Source organism: Photinus pyralis, unplaced genomic scaffold (genome assembly GCF_008802855.1).
Source record: "Photinus pyralis isolate 1611_PpyrPB1 unplaced genomic scaffold, Ppyr1.3 Ppyr1.4_LG6, whole genome shotgun sequence".
Lineage (NCBI taxonomy): Eukaryota > Metazoa > Arthropoda > Insecta > Coleoptera > Lampyridae > Photinus > Photinus pyralis.
In genome coordinates this window covers 10769255-10790074 of record NW_022170663.1, presented here as the reverse complement: position 1 = coordinate 10790074, position 20820 = coordinate 10769255, and the positions used below count along the sequence as shown (strand labels likewise).

General features: G+C 37.3%; 2 protein-coding genes across 2 annotated transcripts in view; one reads left to right on the top strand and one right to left on the bottom strand.

The window, feature by feature from the left end:
* The first annotated feature begins 8279 nt into the window (after positions 1-8279).
* LOC116173123 lies at positions 8280-11630 on the top strand. The gene is made up of 3 exons (XM_031490403.1): positions 8280-8407; positions 8714-8839; positions 11402-11630. The coding sequence occupies exons 1-3, from the start codon at positions 8376-8378 to the stop codon at positions 11547-11549; spliced, it is 306 nt and encodes a 101-aa protein (XP_031346263.1). The 5' UTR covers positions 8280-8375; the 3' UTR covers positions 11550-11630.
* Positions 11631-14938: 3308 nt separating this feature from the next.
* Positions 14939-20820, bottom strand: part of LOC116174138 (probable deoxyhypusine synthase) — an 8534-nt gene continuing 2652 nt past the window's right edge. Inside the window, exon 5 of the mRNA XM_031491960.1 lies at positions 14939-15229. The gene's annotated coding sequence lies outside the window, so the exon portion shown is untranslated. The remainder of the gene's footprint in view (positions 15230-20820) is intronic.

Sequence of the window (20820 nt, the reverse complement as noted above, 5' to 3'; positions counted from 1 at the left end):
CTAGCCCCTATCGGCGACGCACCCCCGCGTTATACCCTTCTACAACTCGCAAACATCTCAATGCTCTCCGTAGCGTTGTGTGGCTTGTGAGCTTATACGGCCTACTAGGGGCATCTACCGCTCCTACTGCTACCCCATACGATTTACCCTCTACGTCCCTGCAATCGCGCTCCCCCCACATTCTAACAATACTTGAACTGCTAAACGTTCATATCTCAAAGCCTCGCTTAGCTCAGATGGTTAAGGCGGCAGATTCGTAATTCACGTATCGTGGGTTCGATTCCCAACGCAGATTGAAAAAAAAAAATTTTTGTCTATAGCAATCACGTGACCGATGAGGCGGGTCCAAAATAACATCCAAGATGCATAGGGGGGCGTGCTCGTCTCTGATTGGCTGTGACGTCACGAGCTCGTCTCTGATTGGTGTGACGTCACTTCCTGCGCCAGAACATACATAGGTATTGGTGTGACGTCACTTCCTGCGCCAGAACATACATTGGTCATCTACTTTACTTGAAAAGTGTTTTTGCTTTTAGGTATGTGCAATTGTGCACGACTCAAAATACACATAGGAGTTCAGTCACAAACACACCTACAGAAGAATTTTATAAACCTCTCGCCAGGAAAGATTGCCGGTTACAGAACACTTGATCCCGGTGTACAATCTATGTTTTTCTAAAGATGTGAGCGACTTCCGGGATAATATCGTGTCAATGTTGAACAAAAAGACTTTTCGTTCAACATTGGCACGATCCTAAGCCGCTCGCATCTTAACAAAAACACAGATTGTAGATCGACACAAGGTGTGCTGTAACCGGCAATCTTTCCTGGCGAGAGTTATATATAAAAATACTTACATTTATATATTATGCAATATGCATGTAATACTAAATTATAAATCTTTCCATTCCATAAGTAAAACTAGTCGACTATACGTCGAGAATCGTACGTATGCACTACAGTAGTATGCACTGGCCACTGTGAAACGTCCAAGAAATAAACCAATCAAACTACTTCATATCATTACAATAATAGACACACAAAACAAAACTCTTTTTGGTATTAGAATTATTACCAAATTCATATAGTACATGAGGAATGTGTGGTGGAAAGTACTTACTACAGACTCAAGTACGTCACAATCGGCAGCGCGTTCTATTGGTTGGTTGGAAGTGATGCAACCGTTTAGTATACGGACCGGAGTCTGTAGGTATAGGAACACCTCTGACTGGAAGGTTTGTCTTGAATTACATTTGATTATGGTGCAGTGTGAGGTTCATATAGGGTCATATAGTAAAATGCAGCGTCACTTTTGCATTTACCTTTAGCGAGTACACTCGTATTTAGCATTAATTTTCTATTTCTCGTATACATTTTGTGCTATACGTAACAAAAGGTATTTAGTTTTAATTGTAATTCTTTGCTTTATTTCTTCTCCAGGAAACTCACCAAGACATAATGCAACTACAGCACATTCGACATGGAATTATTAGCGCTTATGCCGCAATCAAACACTTCGCCTATTTCTTAGAAGGTCCAACTGCCTGTGGGATAATATACCCATAAGTATATAAGATAAAGATAGAAACATAAGCAATTTGAAGATATGGCAATCAGTCCATCGTCAGATCGTAGATTAGAGGTGTCAATTTTAGCGCCAAATTATCCACGGCGCATGTGGAGTGTTTTTTTTATTTAACACTATCGTTAATATGTATTTATGAACGCATTAGTGCTTTAAGAACGTACCCCTTGTATTACGAGTTCGTTTTTTCCCCCACTCTTTATGGTTAGCGTGGGGAGCTTTCAACTTGGCAAAGATCATATGCTAGTGTAGTATGATCTTTGAACTTGGATACATCACAATATTTTAATCATTTCCAATTTTGTAACTACCCGTTACAATTTTCGCTACTTAAAAAGGGTCGTGTTACAGTATTATGTGCTAAAAAGTACATTGAATATAGGTACACAATGGGATTAACATTGACACTTACCCTCACTTAATTGCGCTCTTAAAACGTAAATCAGAAAACTATACCCCTAAGAAAGCCAAAACGTTCACTTCGGATTAAGTTAACTTATTTATTAAAGAAACTTTTGATCACATTTATTAATTTATTATTGTAGCGCAATCACAGAAATCCGTATAGACATCGAGGCGCCATTAGAACAACGCCGAAGTGATAAATCGTTCTCGCTGTCATAAATTGTGTAGGTATATAGTATAGAGTGATAAAAATAATATTATAACTGTTATAAATTTATTGTTAATTAATTGTAAATAAATAAATCACGTAGTCAAATTTAAGTTACACTATTATTTACTAAGCTATAACTCTGTGATAATCCACCCTTATGGTTAGGCAACACACCTTTACATCTGAAACAAAAATATGATATGCTCTGTAATCTGTATATAACCAATCGACCGTTTTGCGCAGGTGCCGAATACTAGGGGTTTTCGTAACGGAACTAGGGGAAGGAAGAAGATGGCGACGGGATCAGCGGAAGGCATCACACGTTCCCGGTTTTCTTCTTTTTTTTAGTTTGTGGTGTTTTAAAGATGTATTACAGGTAGTAACCATTTTATTCTTTCTTGTACTTACTATTAATCATTGAATTTCTTGTCACAATTTGATATTATTTACATTTTGCGGATTTTGCATAAGCTACGATATCTGAATCATAGCGTACTCCATGCCTTTGTTTTGAGTACCGTTAGATGAATCGTGCTTGTTATACTGTACAGGTGATTATGCCATTATTTTGTTTTATTGAGTATTTATTCTTGTATTCACGAGGAGTTGATTATCAGTGCGATGTTGCTCTGTTCCATTGAATCGTAACTATCACTAATCGTACCTAATACAGTTTGATTGTTCGCTGTATCTGTTACTTTCTTATTCGTGGCGCGCTGCAGTTCTTGTGCGTTAGCTATACGAAGGGGGACGCTCTTATTTGATGTTTCGATGTTTGTGGGTGCGAGTGGTTCATTCTGTCTCCGTGGAGTAGGTACCATAATACAGTTCGACCTTTCTCTGTATCTGTTGCCTACTCGTCTCGTGCGGATTGCAGTTCTTAGCATCTTAGCAATGCGAGTTGGGGCCCTCTCATTAACATTTCCACTATTTAAAATATGTTCTGCTTGAGCGATAATCGATTTTTACATAAATACTTGCTATTGGCATTCTCACATGTACCTTTCGTGTTAAATGAAATTATGTTAACTGAAGGCTGGAGTAGACCCACACCATTTACACGTTCCCCATGTACATGCAATTTATTATTTTACCAGTTGTGTTAGCTCAATTCGTTCGACAGGTATTTTGATATGTTTTTGTGCTACATTGATTTATCATGTTTTCCACTGCATTATGATGTCTTGTGTATCTATTTTATTTTTATGAACTTGTTTAATTGCATTTGATTTGATTATTTGATTCTTATCATACAACTTGAGATGTTTTATTTATGTGTAATGTTCTCTTGCATTTTATTGCTGTAGGTGATTTATTTCATGTATTTGTGTGGCCTATGTCAGGGTTTTTGTCCCGTAGAAGGTTTCCCTGGTATGGTCTTGTGTGCGTAATATATTTATTTGTTCTTACGCACAAAAGTTCTGTCTTTTATTTTTCCCGATTATGTCTCACGTCTCTCACATACAAGAACCGATTACACATCGTAGGAGTTCATCCGTGCCACCCATATCTAGCCGACTGCCATCCAAATTCAAAAGTGCCGCGAAACGTCCATCGTTTCGACTTGAAAGGTAGGTGGCTCTGCTTGTAGTTTTTTTTCCCAGAGTTGCCAACGGTAAGTATAGGGTAAGTCAACGTTTACAGTGTCTGCTTGATAGACACGCACAACTCGTATGTACATTTCATCCATTCATTCTTTTACCTACAATTAAGGCGCCGTTGGTTAGGTACCTATATGTGTATAATGGGCGCTTGTCGAACAAATGAATTATATTTTTTACGCAAGATAATTTTCAAGATTTAGGATCAGTGGAGTTGGTGGTTGTCTTGATCACTATAAGTAAACTAAAAGGCAAATTTACCATACCAGCACTTTTTAATACCATAGTGTAAAAGTAAAATAAATATTCAAATTGTAGTAGCTAATTAGCAGTGTGCCGAGTCAGGACCCCATCAACATAGGGGCCCTAAGCCACGGTCTGGTGAGCATAGTGAAAAAATAAGGTTCTGAAAACAACTCAAAGGTATTTCTAAGGTTCATTTCAATGAGATAAGCTCAGAAGCAGAATTTGAAAATAACCTTTAATTTAAACGGCATGGTATACTCAAATTCACTTTAAATTAGTAGAATTTCACTTAATAACTTGCTAGTCTAGCCGTTGAGTGACTCATATTTAATTACTCAATGTTATAACGCTATGTATACAAAACACTCCCAACTAAACACGCTATTTGTAAAATACATCAGCGCCTCTAGTGTTAATCTGATTCGTGAATACGCATATTTATTAGATTTCCGACCCTTAGAAATGTCCAGCTAACTAAGATAGAAAAAACTTTAAATATAAAAGTTGTGCGGTTTGCCATAAGTCGTCAGAAAATGTAAAGTACAAAACAAATGAATATCGCAAAGTTGGTAAAACAAATGAATATCGCAAAGTTGGTAAAAAATGCAAATTTGGTAAATTTTTAATGAAACGTCCTGTATATTTTTTAAAAATTGAATAGACCTTTTCATTCTGATTTCCAAAATATAACCTTTACATACCGGGTGGTGCCTAGAACGACGCAGCATAGGGATTTCAATGGTAATTTCTTTATAGCCAATTACTAGCTCCTCTAATTATTTTAGAGCCAAAGTCTAAAGCGGAATTTATAGTTCCGTACCCGCAACGCCGTACCGTAACGTTTGGAATTAAACCCTACTTGTTGCGCGTGAACATTTATAGTTCTTATTTCTTACGGTAAATCGTGCTAACGCGTTTGTCGTCGGCAGTACTCGGATAATTCAAACAGTTGAGTTTATCCTAACGTTCGTTTCGTTTATTTACAATAATTATTGACACTTTGTTGGTTATTATTATTTTGAAATGCACGTTACTCTTATAGACAGATGACATACAATGGCAGATCTCGTTTCGCACTAATGCGCAAGCTCATCTCTTACCACTACGGTAACTATAAATCGTATAATTTTCGTTAACGTAAGATTTTACGGTTCCGTTCTTACGTTCTTACGGCTACGGAACTATAAATCCGGCTTAAATACGTTTTTTTAGAGAGAAAAATACTGCATCTGTTCATACTATTACTTATAATTTTTTTTGCCGATTTCTACGGTTTTGAAAAACGGAAAATTATGAGTAATGGTATGAACAGATGCAGTATTTTTTTCTCTGAAAAAAACGTATTTAGACTTTTGCTCTAAAATAATTAGGGGAGCTAGTAATTGACTATAAAGAAATTACCATTGCCCTATGCTACGTCGCGCTAGGCACCACCCTGTATACCGTGGGTCCCAGGGAGAACGCATCATAGGGAAACAATTAGTGTATTTTTTCGGGAAGAATCCAGGAGCCCTTTGATGTGTATTTGAAGTTAGCGTTCAACGTAGGTACGTTATCGCGCTTGCCTGATGCTAGAAAGAGATTGGAGTAGTAAACGATTCAAAAGCCTCGTGTTATCCTTCGCGAAAAAGTACATTGCCGTTTCCCTATGGTGCTTTCCATCTGGGGCACACTGTATAACTGTTGTATTTAAAGGTTTGTCTATCTTTTATAATATACGTGCTAGGTACTGCCTACATTTACGGAGTAACCCTGTACAGGCTTTGTTTATTCATTAAATTAATAAATAGCTCGCGTCTCCACCGCAGTAATTTTTTGAAAACATTCCTGTACAATGGTGACCTATAAAAGAAACTTTTAAGAAAAATGGTTTTTAAAATAATAATGTACTAGCTAGTAACTAGAGGCTTATGTACAATTCATAAAAAAATAAACTTTAATCATTCAGAAAAGTTCATTTTTTAATCGATTTAAAACAAGTCGACTTTCTATAAATTGTAGAGGTCTTTGCTATATTTTTTGTTGTTTTTTTCATTTTATTTATCTTAGGAGTCCCCGTTGAAGTGTCACGTTTCGTACCACATTCAAATTTCGGTAGCAGTCGGTTAGGAACGGATGTTACGAATAGGGCTCCTGCGTTATGTTCTACTATGGCAGTTCTCTTTTTGTGTTGGGACGTGAGACTCAATCGAGAATGAAATTGAATGAAAGTTTTATGCTTAATAAAAGACAAAAAAATAAAATATATTAAATGGGAGCCAGAAAAACCTTCATTGGACAAAAAACAAAAGAACTCATACTCAGTCGTCATATCAGAACCTCATCGTTGTTAGCCTATACCCTAATTATTATTTGCGGGCACGTACTTACTTTAGACTGAAGGCGAGACACTCTGTGTAGGTATAATCAATATTTCTCAAAGCATTACCACGATACAAAATACGTAAAAGTAATTGTAAAATATTGATGACACTTACATACCCAATGCGGTTTATGGACACTTTTTATTATAACGTGGTTATACGCGGGACTCGCTCTTTTTTTAACGTAAAAGTTATCCCTTAATATCAGTTACTATAAAAAAACTTCTTTAACTTGAAATATTCGTACCTTTCTAGTTCATGTAATATTTAAAACGGGTTAAATTACTAACATGCGGTCGGTATAGGAGATCGCATCCAGTATTCCTATCTGGAAAATATAGTAAAACTTATCTTCGGGAGTTACGGCGTTACTGCAACATATAAATTTTAATACGAATACGATACCCATTCGAAACCTAAACATTTTGCATTTAAATGTTTCATTTCTTCTAGTCTCAGTTTTTTCACGCATATGTTGAGAGGGAATTATTTATTCTTGTTTTGGTTTCTGTTGGGGTTTATTTTTTCTTGTTTGAGTTGAATGTTTTGGAAATGTCGCCAAATCGCATCAAACAACGACGTTTACTCAATATAACATTTCCTGCTGGCATTAGAAATCTAACTCTATTAGGTAAGTTGCATTTTTCGATAAAAGCTTATAACTTCTTTGTTTATGAAGTTATCGGAAATGTGTTTACATGGTCTTAAGACACTTTTTTGAGAAGAATAGAATGGCTTTGAAATGTTTCAAAAACAATAATCAGTTTTCATTTTCAGCACAAGTTGTGTTTTTTAAATATTGTAACGTAAATTTAATTACGTGATTTATTTACTTACAATTAATTAACAATAAATATATAAGTCTTGAAATGGAATAATTTATATCAGTTAATTAGTATTTATCACTCACAAATACACAATTTATAACAGCGCGAACTGTTTATTACTTTGGTGTTAAAATTGGAACTGACTGAAGGGGAACGGCTTGCGTGCGCTCTCTCCATGTGTTAGAAGCAGACAGAAATATTAATTACATTAATTTTAATTAAGGGTAGTCTGGACTTAATTTTTTTAGGTAACCATTCGCAATGTGTTTGTTTACATATTAAGATTGCTAAAAAATGTATTTCATTCGGTAAACAAATCAGGGAAGGTTGACCTTGTATGGGTTCTTGTGCTAATATCTGTTTTGTATCGGGCGATCAAAAATGAGTGACTTTCGAGTCGCCTTTGGAAGTTCGAGTTAAGTACGATTTCCCATGTAAACAAAAATTCCAAAGGTGACTCGACGGTCACTCATTTTTGATCGCTATGTATAATGAAAAATGCACACCGCTCCTAATGGAAGTAAAGAGGCCACCCTTTATAATATAATCGATTAATTTAGCCACCAAATCTTCATCTTTACTAGGTAAAGAGGTATGCTTAGGGATTTCGACGAAAAGCAATGAACACTTCAATTTTATTCTGAGAACAGTTTTTTTAACCGAGAGCAAAATCCGAGGCAAAACACCAAGAGTCTCTGAATGTCTTTCAAATTTAAAGTAACAAAACACACACTATAAATTGGTATGGCATTTTATTCTGTCGATGACGTGCAACGGAATTTATATTGAACAAGTTGTACGAAAATACTCCACAATATCAGCTCTATCAGGCAGTATAGGCTTTGGTAGACTGCATCAGCATTTCGTTTACTTATCTTCGTTTCAATGAGAGAGAACATGAGGAAATGGAATAGACTGCTTACGCTTAGTGTTTAATGAAGATGAAGTGCCAATGATCTAGTTTCTAGTCGATCAGCTTGATTCGTTTCCTACGCCACTGCCGTTTATAAAACGCCAATTTACCAAGAAATTCCAATGGTATCGATACAAATCAAGTAATTAGTTGATAAGATAATGTGTCGATTTATCTATTTGTTTTGTAATAAGTGAACTTTAATTTCGTTCTTGAGTTTAGTAATGATGGCAGCCAGAGACGAAGTATCGAGTGAGTAGGTATTTTTTGATTTAAGTAGTGCATTTACAGACACTTAATAATTAAGGTACTAAATTTGCCCATAGCGGTTGACCGGCAAAATGGAATAAATTTTGACAGATTGATGTAATGTGTCAAGATTTTTGTGGCTCCTGTCGGAAGGAGTACATTATATTAACCCTTACCTACTTACCTATAGAGATAATAGAAGGTTACCGCTACTCCACCACTTATTACTAAGGATGTGTAATGATAGATAACATTATTATGCAATTTTCTCTTGCCGATATATTTATAAATTACATAGACCGCTTCATTTCAGCGTGAACGGCAATTTTAGCCAACAAAGTGATGTGGGCGAAACTGCAGCTTCTGAAGAGGTCCGCAAGAATTCCATTGGGAGCACCAATGCGACAAAGTGGCCAGAAGTGAAATTAAGGGAAAAAAGGTGAGAAGCAACGATTTTGGATAAATACAATTTAAATGCAAAGTTGAAACTGGAAAGCATACACGCAAGTGTAGTTTCAGTTTCAAATCTTATCGAAGCAACGGCATTCTTTTTAAAAGTATAGCTGAATTAAACAATAATTCTTACTATTTCCTAAGAAATTAGGGCATACATTTAAATAATCGTTCCTATTGAAGGCAATAAGATGCGTGGTGTTAGTTAGAAGTTTTATTTTGCAATTCCTGTATTATTTAAACACAAAGTCATTAGATAACTAACGATCCGTTCACTTCAATACTCCTCTAACGATCAAGTATTGGTAGCCTAACTTGATTATTATTACTTCATTAAGTGGTAGCGGAGATGCTTCACTCAAGGTCAAGCCACACCCTCTCATCGCCTGATTGATGTCCTTATGTTGGTTCTTGTCTCGCCCATAAACAATGGAAAATATTTGGTTCTTTACACACAAATCAAAATCATAAAATGTATATGTATTTAACTCAGTTAGAAGACTTCTGTAACTTAGTATTGCATTTAAATTGGAAGCTTTTTATCTTCTTTTGACTGAGTTAGCAGTTAAAGAATGTTTTTATTGATTGTTTAAATGTCAAAATTCGAACCCGTACGTCACTTAACTAAAAAAGTCAATTTTACTGTCGAAAGCTGATTCGATCTAACTCTCGCGTGGGATATCTCTTGGTGTTGATATTGTTTTCTTAAAATCGCATGGAATAATCTTCATTTAATAACCAATGAATTTACTTTATGTTATAAATTTTTGCTTAACGCGTTCCCAACTTGCTTGGCTTAGTGTGGAACTCTTTTTAACTGTGCTCGTTTGCGCGCATAAGATGTGGTCGCGTTTACGAACTATACTACTTTCCACTACCAGCGTGATAATCTCAAAAAATCTCTCTCTCTTTTTTTAGTCCCCACTTTTCCCAATTTTATAAAATACGCCTATAAAATGGTGGCTAATCGCCCCTATTTAAAAAATCCGTTGCCAAAACCAACGGCCATAAAAAATCATGAGTAAGCAGTTATCATGCTGCGACGCGAAACAAATCCCACTCGTTAGAAACGGACACCTAGAACCCATTAACTTTCTCGGCCAGTTCCGTACCGCGAAATCATTGACTTAAACATAGAACGGCAAATTGATTGACTTAAAAATTGAGCAACACAATTTTGGGGAAACCAACCCTGTAATGAAATCACTCTGTACAACGTACACCCATCTAATATTAAAAAAACGAAACAAATTAAATGCGTGCGCGGGTTCCCGTGACAATATTCATCAGCGTTCAGAACAAAGAATGCTATGCCGCATGCGTCGACGTTGACATACCGGCTTATAGCTCAGTGGTAGAGCGTTGGGCTATAAATCCGGAGGTTGTGTGTTCGAACCTGGTTTGAGGTGAATTTTTCATCTGTGGCAGAGATGGGAATTTCCTTAGATCAGTTTCGAGCATTCTGCCGGCTACTCCGAATTAGGTTTTCCTGCAGTTTTCCTAATTCGTAAGGTAAATATCGGAGTAGTATAGAACAACTTAAGACCTTCTGCAGGGGCACCTCTAAAAAGCATTATGCGGTTCAGTCTGTAATTGGGCGTAAGCCTGTTGAGGGCCTAGAACAAGAGGGACAATAAATAAATAAATAAATTATTAGAAGGAGGAGGAAAACGCGACAACGGGTCCCATTTTACCATGTGGCCACTGGTGTATCGTAACAACATTAGCTAACATGACGATGAATGACTACTGTAAACCTTGCGATAAATATATACGACATTTCTGCACTGCGAATGCCACAGCCAGTGCGTCTCGCTGGTTGGTGGGTCTCTTTGCAGGATCGTACAAAGACGAGTTTGAATTTTAATTCGTTAGAAGTAATATCATGGTACCTTAAGGGTGTTATTCTTGTATCTAAGAAGCGTCGCTCAAGTTTTTGCCATCTCCGCATCAATGAGACGCGTCGCTAGGCGTCTTCAGCATCATACGGAGGTGCTGTAAGCTTTTAAGCGTTTAAGGCCGGTGCATTTCTCAGCCCAAACGGGATACGTTTAAAGTGATAAATTTCGAACGGTGTAATAAACCCTGTCTTATCATTATTTTGTTCGTTTACAAACAGCTAAATTTGAGTAAATCATCCATTCATGGGAATGGATATAAAACAGGGACACAAATCCATAATTGCTTATTATTTCTAAACGGCTTCTGATATGCCATTTCGTTTTTTTTTGTAAAAAATTATGACTGCAGTTAATATTCTACAAGTTTCTTTGCTTTTTTACATTTCATGCGTTTTAAATCCAATGCACGCGATTGTAATTTCCGTAAGAAACCGTAACACTCCACCTGCGAAAATGTGAAATCAAACTTGCCGTGTCTTTCTTGTTTCCCAATTTCCATAGCAGTTCGTACACCACCACTGTGGGCGAAACCCAAATTGGCGGAAAGATAAATCGAATTATTACTGTTATCTCTCTAACTACAAAAGTGTTAAACCCGTTCAAGAGGTAAACCGGACGTGGGAAAACTAATTCCATTTTACTTCCAGGTTACCGACCGGCCAAGAAAAAAGCGCAGCAGAACGAAGACGACATTCCAGAAATCGCTTGTCTAATCGACGAAGTACAGGATTTGTTAGTGCCGAAGAAATGGCAGCAGCCGCCACTTTACACAACGAAAATACCTCACTGTCATGAAATTATGTTTTACTTTAATACGGCCATAATTTATATACTTATGTATACCATCTACGGATGATAAATATTTATTTTATTATACATAGTGGTCTATATTTGGGTATACCTACAATGACTCTATCAATAGAGACAGTGTCATGCGCTGGTGCTATTTTCTATTGGTCCGCCATTTTTAACCATCTATACCGGATTGGGTAGAAATCAAAATGACGATAGTCATAGCGCTGGAGACATTATGTGACAATATTATTGTAACCATAGCAAAATCAATGATAATTTTGGAAAAAAAAACATGGCGAACACCGAGCATATGGCCACACTGTATACTTAAATACAGTGCCTGTATAAAGACAGTGTTGTCATAATGCTCCATGTCGGCCATGTTTTTTTAAATTTATCATTGAGCTGATTGGTATGGTTACAATAGGCGCTTTCCATTCGAAGTTGATTTACTCCCTGAGTGCTCTGCACCTTTGCGCTACTCTGTGACTACACCGTTTTTGGAAAATGGAATGTCAGTGAATTAAACAAACAAGTTCTAACCTCGCAAGTGTATTAAGCTCTACAACTGTCGCCCACCAACTGCAATGGTGTATCAGGGGGCAGGGGAATGCAAAACGAGCTGTTGAGGTAAATCAGTGAGGTAGTGCTTCGATAGTACTCTAATTTGACCATCGGAAAGCGCCTATAGTAATGCTGCACAATTATGTCCAGCAAGATAAATTCATCACCTTGGTTTCCTGGTTAATTTCTAGCAATCTGGTGTATTTGGTTAAAACATTGCGGATCTCGACTACCAATAGAAAATAGCACCGTCATATAGAGTCATATATTTAGGTAATCTTAAAAACCTTACGGGTATGTATATGTGCATTAGACGTAGCTGCAAAAATTCGTAGCGTACAGTGACTTTTTGAGACAGTGACGAGTTTCTAATCTTTAATTCGTTGTTGAGATCTGCTACATGTATTTGGTTATTGTGTATTGTGTGTTGGCTACACTACAATTGTATTGGTTTTTGATGATTTCTAATTTGAATTTATGCTCTTTTCCTCTCTCTTTCTCCTTTTATAGTACTTATCTACTGTTGTGTAAACGGCTTCACGCAGACGTTACTTTGGTTTGAGAACCTTCCATTAGGTAGGGCCACCCTGTATGTGAAACACTTTTTAAACGTAAATCTGATGGGTTTCTACGAATAAACACAAAGTGTCATCGTTTCGTTTGAATTTGGATCTCAGTATTTGTTTTTCCTTCTAGAAATTTATGTAGATTATTTTTGTTTTAATTTTACCGCTTTTGTACATTATTCAATTTAAGTAAGCTACTAGAAGCAACACACATCTGGTCGTATTTGGCGTGATTTATAAAAGGTTTTATCTGGTCGTTTGCGATAAGCAGTTTTATCGTCAGGTGACATTTAAATTAGTGCACATGTGGTTTTGATAAGAAATTGCGGGTGTTTTACGAAGATGTGCGCGTTTCTCGGCGTAAGTGGGGAAACGGGATACGTTTTGTCGAAGCGTTATTGGCAGTGTTATTGTGATTAGCGGTTTACTACGTGAAAATGCATAAGGAATGATTATTCTGATGGTGATTATGGTGGACGCGGTGGAGAGAGAGCTTTATTTGTCGTAACGTCACTTTACTATGAATTAGAGTACCACTACTCCGGTCTATTTCTCTGGTTAATGTATATTTTCGGGTTTATGGAATTGACATCACGTTCGTAAAGATTTAGGAAAGTTGAAGACATCGTCGGTAAGTCAGTATCAAATCATATTTTGTGGAGATGTTACTTTGGAAATCCGTTATAGCTCAGTAGTCCAGTAACGGGCCACTTTAGGGGATGTGCTTATTTAAACTGTAGTGTACTTAACCCCAGGTTCTACGCTAACTTCACACTACAAGAACACGGAAAAAAAGTCAACCCGGCAACGTTTAAAAATAGCCACCCGAATGACTATTCCCTCCAAAACTAAACAAGATCCCGCTTAAATTTGAAAAGAGCACGTGATAAAACATCTAAGACAGGGCCCCATTACGTTAGTTGTAAACAACGCTTTGACCTGAAGCACAGTAGGGAAGGAACGTAAAATAAAACACTCAAATTGTGAAGTTTGTTTAATAATGATCCCAAATTATTAAGATTGTGAAAGCTCGGAAATTTAAGTTAAAATAAATTACATTGAATAAACTTTGTAAATGGTAGTTCACCGAATAGAAATAGAAATAGGCTGGGGAAAAAAGAACTTACCAATAAAAAAAACTAGCCGTCAAATTAATACCAAATTGTGTTGTAAAATTAATTGTTTGTAATGATGTGAATGCGTAACATAAAATTATAAATTTATAACATCACAAAAAGTAGCAGGTAAACTTGAAGAGGTAACATATTGGTTAAAAACAAGTTTTGAGAATTATGGGTCAGGTAAGCACGTACCAGGATTCTAAGAAAGGATGAAATACACAGGATGTGACTCATTTTTGGTTCAATAAAGTCCTTTTGTTAAAAGCAAGATGGAAAATTACATGACCTTGTAGGCAAATTTAACTAAAACAAGATATGTGGAAATTATTAAATCGTCACTCATTTATCGCACATAGATTCTAAACTGAAGACTTTGATTAGCATAATCCCGCTCCTGCAAGATAGGTAACCCGCCCCTGGTTTCGGGGTTTCGACCCTACAGTTGAAAGTCGAAGACAATCACGGAATTAGGTGTCGTAGCTCAATTTTGACTACAGTATTTACCACCCCCGTGACTGCTTCATTCACGGAGAAAATTGTTAGTCACATACATACAACGAATCGGTAATTTCCACATATTAAAACGAAATGATCAAAACCCTGATCAAAACTTATATGAATGTTACTTCAGAGACAAGACCAAGTAATCAACACATAAACATACATTAAGCATACATTACACCAAAAATGTAAACAATTACAAACAATAGCATAACGGTATCACATATGTGATTCTGCATTGCGGTTAAACCAAGTAAATTTCAAAAACAAAGATTCAAACACACACAAAAATATAAAATGGGGCATACAAAACACAAATACGATATAAAAAATGCAAAGATTACTAGCTGCATTAAAAAAAACACAAAATAACAACAAACATTTATGGAGCGATGCGATCACGACCGACATTCAAGACAAGATGCCAAACGTAACCCCCGTTCATGCTTTTTAGATGGCGCAGGCAGTTTTTTCCTACCTAGAAATTGCATGGTTGCCAACTCTCAAAAATGTAGGTATGTATCGTCGTAAATTGTATATACAGGGTGGAACCTTTCAAAACTTTTTTTTATTTTTAGTTGTAGAAATCGGCTGTATATAGTCAGTCCACAATTTTTGTAACACCCTGCACACATTTGGGATTATTTAAAAAACTAATGTTAAAGTTTGTCTAAGTTTAATAGCCCAAAGGTATTAAATTTAACGGAAATCAGAAATGTGCCACCTGGGGGGTAGGGGCGCGGATCGCCGACAGTCTTCGTGGGTCAAATTGTATACGTATCAGGAATTAAAGATGCCTTTTTATACCTGCAAAATCACCGTTTCTAACTAGGTGTTTGTAGATGAACCACATTTTCCCAAGATTGACGTTTCACGATTTGTTTAAATCTTCCGGACGTTTCCTTATTACTTCGGTCCACGAAGCCTCCTGTAATTTTTCTAAATTAACATAGCGAACAACATTTCCATAGGAGATGTATAAAACATGAGAGTAATACATAACAAGCATGCAAGTGACAGGCAGAAGGAGTGCTACCCTCAACACACATTTTGCATTGTATAAATACAAATAAAGAAAGAGCTAAGAAGACATGATTTATGTTACCATTTATTACATCTGTACAAAGAAGAGAAAACCCGCAAAAACGCTACTTATTCGCATTAATTTACTCCGTTTCATGTTCATGCTGTGATCTACGAATACGTTTAAAATTCAGGAAACGAATTGTAAACAAGTTAAAAAGTAATCGTAAACGATTTACATAAAGCGCATTTCCACTTGCATTCATTTCCTATTTGTAAGACGCAACTTTTGTTAAAATTGTATAAATCCGGCCACAAATATGAAAGATAGCGTTGCACATGTGCAATCCATTTTTGAGGTCCTACTTCAATTTCAGTTTATAAGAAAAGTTTCATTTCAATGCTTTTCTAAATAAGAAAGTTGGAACTGCGCATGCGCAAACCTAAATTTTGAAACTGGCATTAGGTTTTCCTTTATTCCAAGTGCCTATGTATAAAATTTCATCTAAATGCGTCCATAACTAAAAAAGTTGGCACTGCGCATGCGCAAAACCAAATTTTGAAACTGGCGTTAAATTTGCTTTTATTCCAAGTGGCTATGTTTCAAATTTCATTTAAATACTTTTATAATTAAAAAAAGTTTGCAATTCGGTTTATAAATGGTCGAGATGTGAAAAGGGCACTGTGAATTTTGAATCGATTCGATTCAACTTTTGGCATTGCATATTATATGGCTAAAGCATATTGAATTTCATGCAATTCAGTTCATAACTAACGGAGATGTAAAAGCGATCGGACATTTCTAAACAAAGTTATCGTTCACACGGACAGATAGATGGACAGACGGACAAAGGAACAGACGGACAGACCAACAGGCAGACGACAGATAGCAATGCAAAATTATAAACGATCTCTAGGATCGTTAATAAACGGCAAAAGTGTAAAATTATGGAACATGTAAAAAACGGTTTTTTGTTTTTTTACAATAACTTTTTTTGTAAGCGGTACAGAAAAAATTCCTTCCTTGGTACAAAACTGGATTCCATAACGAACCAAATAGTGAAAAAAGTAGAACAATAGCTCTTAAGATAAAGAACCAGTAGCGTCGCAAAACGAGCGGACGGACGGACGGACAAAGCGGCCACAATAGCGCATTTTTTTTATTGTGGAAATGCGCTCAAAAGAAGACAATTTCATCACTACAACGCACAAAACCAATGTAACCTGTCATAGGATTTCGTTTTAACTGAAATATTCAGTTTTATACGACCTGACCCCTTCGTTATTTTATTTTAGTCTTTATCATTTATTATTAGTCATTGCTCAAAAAGAGGTATTCGCCAACCCTTACAGATCAAAAGGCCACACAATAGATTTCTAAACATGCATTTATTATTTTCAAAAACTTTTTAATTTTGTTTTGTTTCACACATAAACAATCGGCTTGCCTAAATAATAGGAGATCCAAAATGTACTCTGTTGTAAACACACGTGACAAGATTGTGACATGAAGGACGTACTTCGATTGATTGTCTGCCTATACCAGGAATTTCAAATAATTATAATATGTGTAAATGTTCCTATGTGAACAATGTCAAAGTGGACGCTGAGGTTTGGCCCAGGCGCCTGAATTAATGACGGGTCATTAATTGTTAGTCAAATTTTCTTTTAAAATTATTCACTTATTCTGTTGGGTGCTTTACGTGTAAACACAAAATAAGTATTGCGTTTCTAGTTGTATCCAAGTGGTTTATTTGTCCTTGTAAAAGATTATTTCCTAGAATTGTTAAATGAAGGCAATTCCTCGTTGATTTTTGTTATCAATTTTGCTTTGTTAAATCATTTAAGTGACAATTCTGTTTTAATTTATGGACTCTTTGAGTACTTTTGTTAAAAGGTTGATGTAATGTATTAGCGATAGGAATGCCTTTTAACGGGAAAAAAACTACATGTTTTTCGTAGAAATTGGTATCTAAGATGAGAGAATTCCGCGTGAAGTTTTAATAAGGCGCGCGGCAAGAAACGGAGTTGTGATTGGCTGTTGTGTTGCTACGTTCCATTAATTGGGGGAAGTTTTTTCGAATTTTGGAAGTAGGAAAGGCACATTAATTACCGGAATGGGGGCATCCCGGCTTCATTTTTTATTACTGATCTACAAAGTACATTAAAAATAAAAAGACCCACGTGGTGTCCTCAATTTTTATTTGCGAGTAAAATAAACCCAAAATAAATTATTGAAAAGCTGTGTTTTTAGTCCGAATTTGAAACGCTTCAGTCGAAATACGTCACAAACCTACAACCAATCACGTAGAAGTGAGCCGGCAACCTTGTGCGAGGGTCTGACGTTTGTCGGATGTGACGTTTTAAGAGGCATGTTTAACTGCATCACAGCCGTCTATAATTACAATTAATTATAGACGGTTGTGACTGCATCTAGCGCGAAAGTGAACGACAAGTGACAAGTGCCTGTGACAGATGACGCAAGTTACAAATGACATTCTCCTGCAATATTGCCAATTCGTTATGTCATCTGAATGGTTCTAGGAGCTGATTGGTCGGGCTTATTACGTCACAGAGCCCGCCACAATCTTCTCGTTTTGAATAAAACCCTAATACCGCACATGTTCATTATTTTTTTGCTAATCAACCTCTATTTTTAAATAAACTTTTACTGTCCACAAAAATGTTTTATGGTTTCACGTACACGCTTATTAAATTAGAACTACGGAATTCAACTATACTGTAAACCCCCATTGGTGTAAGAACGGGGCCTTTTGCCAAATTTCATGGTTCATTATTATTATTAATTATTATCGAACGCTTATGTGTAATGTGGGGTGTCTAAAACGGCCGTTGTTATTAATTCCTGTAACTCGTATGTTTATTCGAACCCTTTAACGATCCAGATAGTTGTCTCATACTGTATTAAAAATTAATTTGATTGATCCGTGGCCAAAGTTTATTTCGGGTGTCTTCAAAATTTGTGTAGAGTTTAAAGAATTTGATCGTGGCTATTATTTGCCGTAGAATGGAAGTCGAGATTGAAATTTCTCATTGTGCCGGGATTCAGATGTCTCTTGGGAAAATTTTAATAAGAGAGCTGGCTGGGTCTGAGGTATTCTGTGTATGGTTCACTTTGGCTCAATGTTACTGTCACAGCAATATTTACGTTTGCTCCATCACGGCACAGCGTCTGTGATTGGTAGAGGGGACGATGGGCGTGGAACAAAGGAAAACTGCTCTTGAAATTTCAAGACCAAGAAGAGTCAATGCATAACACTTGTTGTTGAGCAATTGAGAAAAGTAATATTCAACCAGAGTGAGTGGGAAGAGGAAGAGTGCGGGAGGAGGAATGCGGAAGGAAGAGTGCGACAGAAACAGTGCGACAGGAAAGATATGGAAGGAAAAGTGCGGCAAGAAGAATGCGGCAGGGATTACTGCAGCAGAAAGACTGCGGATGGAAAAGTGGGTAAGCAAGTGTGCGGCAGGAAGAGTGAGAAAGAAAGAGTGCGAAAAGTAGAGTGCGGCAAGAAGAGGGCGGGAGGAATAGTGCAGCAGGAGGAGTGTGCCAGGAAAAGTGCGACAAGAAGAGTCCATCAGAAAGAGTGGGAGAGGAGGAATGCGGAAGAAGGAATGCGGCAGAAACGGCGCGGCAGGAGAAATGCGGCAGGAAGGGTATGCCAGGAAGAGTGCAGCAGGACGAGTGCGGAAGGAAGAGTGTGGCAGAAACAGTGCGGCAGGAAATATGCGGCATGAAGAGTGCGGAAGGAAGAGTGCGACAGGAAGAGTGCGGGAGGGAGAGTGTGCAAGGAAGAGTGCGGGAGGAAGAGTTCAGCAGGAAGAGTGCAGAAGAAAGAGTGCAACAGCAAGAGTGCGTAATAAAATGTGCAGCAGGAAAAGTTCGGCAGAAAGTGTGCGGAAGGATGAGTACGGAAGGAAGAGTGCGGGAGGAAAAGCGCAGAAAGAAGAGTTAAGCAGGAAGAGTCCAGTAGGAAGAGCGTAGAAAGAAGCGCAACAGGAAAAGTGCGGAAGAAAAACGCGGCAGGAGAAATGCAACAGGGAAAGTGCAGCAAGAAGAGTGCAACAAGAATATTATAGCAGCAAGAGTGTATCAGGAAAAGTGAAGCAGGAATAGTGCAGCATAAAGGGCGCAGAAGGAAAAGTGCGGATAGAAGAGTGCGAGACAAAGAGTGCGACAGGAAAAGTGCGGCAGGAAGAGTGCGAAAGGGGAAGTGCGGTAAGTAGGGTGCGGGAGGAACAGGGCGGCAAGAAAAGTGCAGCAGGAGGTATGTGCCAGTAAGAATGCGGCAGGAAGAGTGTGTGAACAGGAGTGCGGAAGGTAGAGTGTGACAGGGAGAGTCCAGCAAGAATACTGCAGCAGGAAGAGTGCAGGAAAAATAGTGCAGCAGGAAGAATGTAGCAGGAACAGTCCAACCAGAGAGAGTGCAGCATGAAGAGTGCGGCAGGAAAAGTGCACCAGGAGGTGTGTGGAAGGAAGAGTGCAACAGGAAGAGTGCGGAATGAAGAGTGCGACAGGAAAAGTGTGTCAGGAAGATTGCGAATGGAAGATGTCCATTAACCTAGCAGAGCAAGGTCAGCAGAACACAATCAAACATATTGCATAATTAGGTGCTAATTAGGTGCTAATTAAGTGCCCTATTCCCGAATTAAATGCTCCTTTTTAGCGCATTTCCACAAAATAAAAAAAAATGCGCTATTGTGGCCACTTTGTCCGTCCGTCCGTCCGTCCGCTCGTTTTGCGACGCTACTAGTTCTTTACCTTAAGAGCTATTGTTCTACTTTTTTCGCTATTTGGTTCGTTATGGTGTCGAGTCTTGTACCAAGGAAGGAATTTTTTCTGTACCGCTTACAAAAAAAGTTATTGCAAAAAAAACAAAAAAACCGTTTTTTACATGTTCCATAATTTTACACTTTTGCCGTTTATTAACGATCCTAGAGATCGTTTATAATTTTGCATTGCTATCTGTCGTCTGCATGCTGGTCTGTCCGTCTGTTCCTTTGTCTGTCTGTCCATCTATCTGTCCGTGTGAACGATAACTTTGTTAGAAATGTTCGATCGCTTTTACATCTCCGTTAGTTATGAACTGAATTGCATGAAATTCAATATGGGCATAGCTTTAGTCATATAATACGCAATGCCAAAAGTTGAATCGAATCGATTCAAAATTCACAGTGCCCTTTTCGCATCTCCACCATTTATAAACCGAATTGCAAACTTTTTTACTTATAAAAGTATTTGAATGAAATTTGATACATAGGCACTTCGAATAAAGGAAAATCAAACGCCAATTTCAAAATTTGGTTTTGCGCATGCGCAGTGCCAACTTTTTTATTTATGGAAGATTTTAAACGAAATTTGATACATAGGCACTTGGGATAAAGGAAAATCAAACGCCAATTTCAAAATTTGGTTTTGCGCATGCGCAGTGCCAACTTTTTTATTTATGGAAGAATTTAAACGAAATTTGATACATA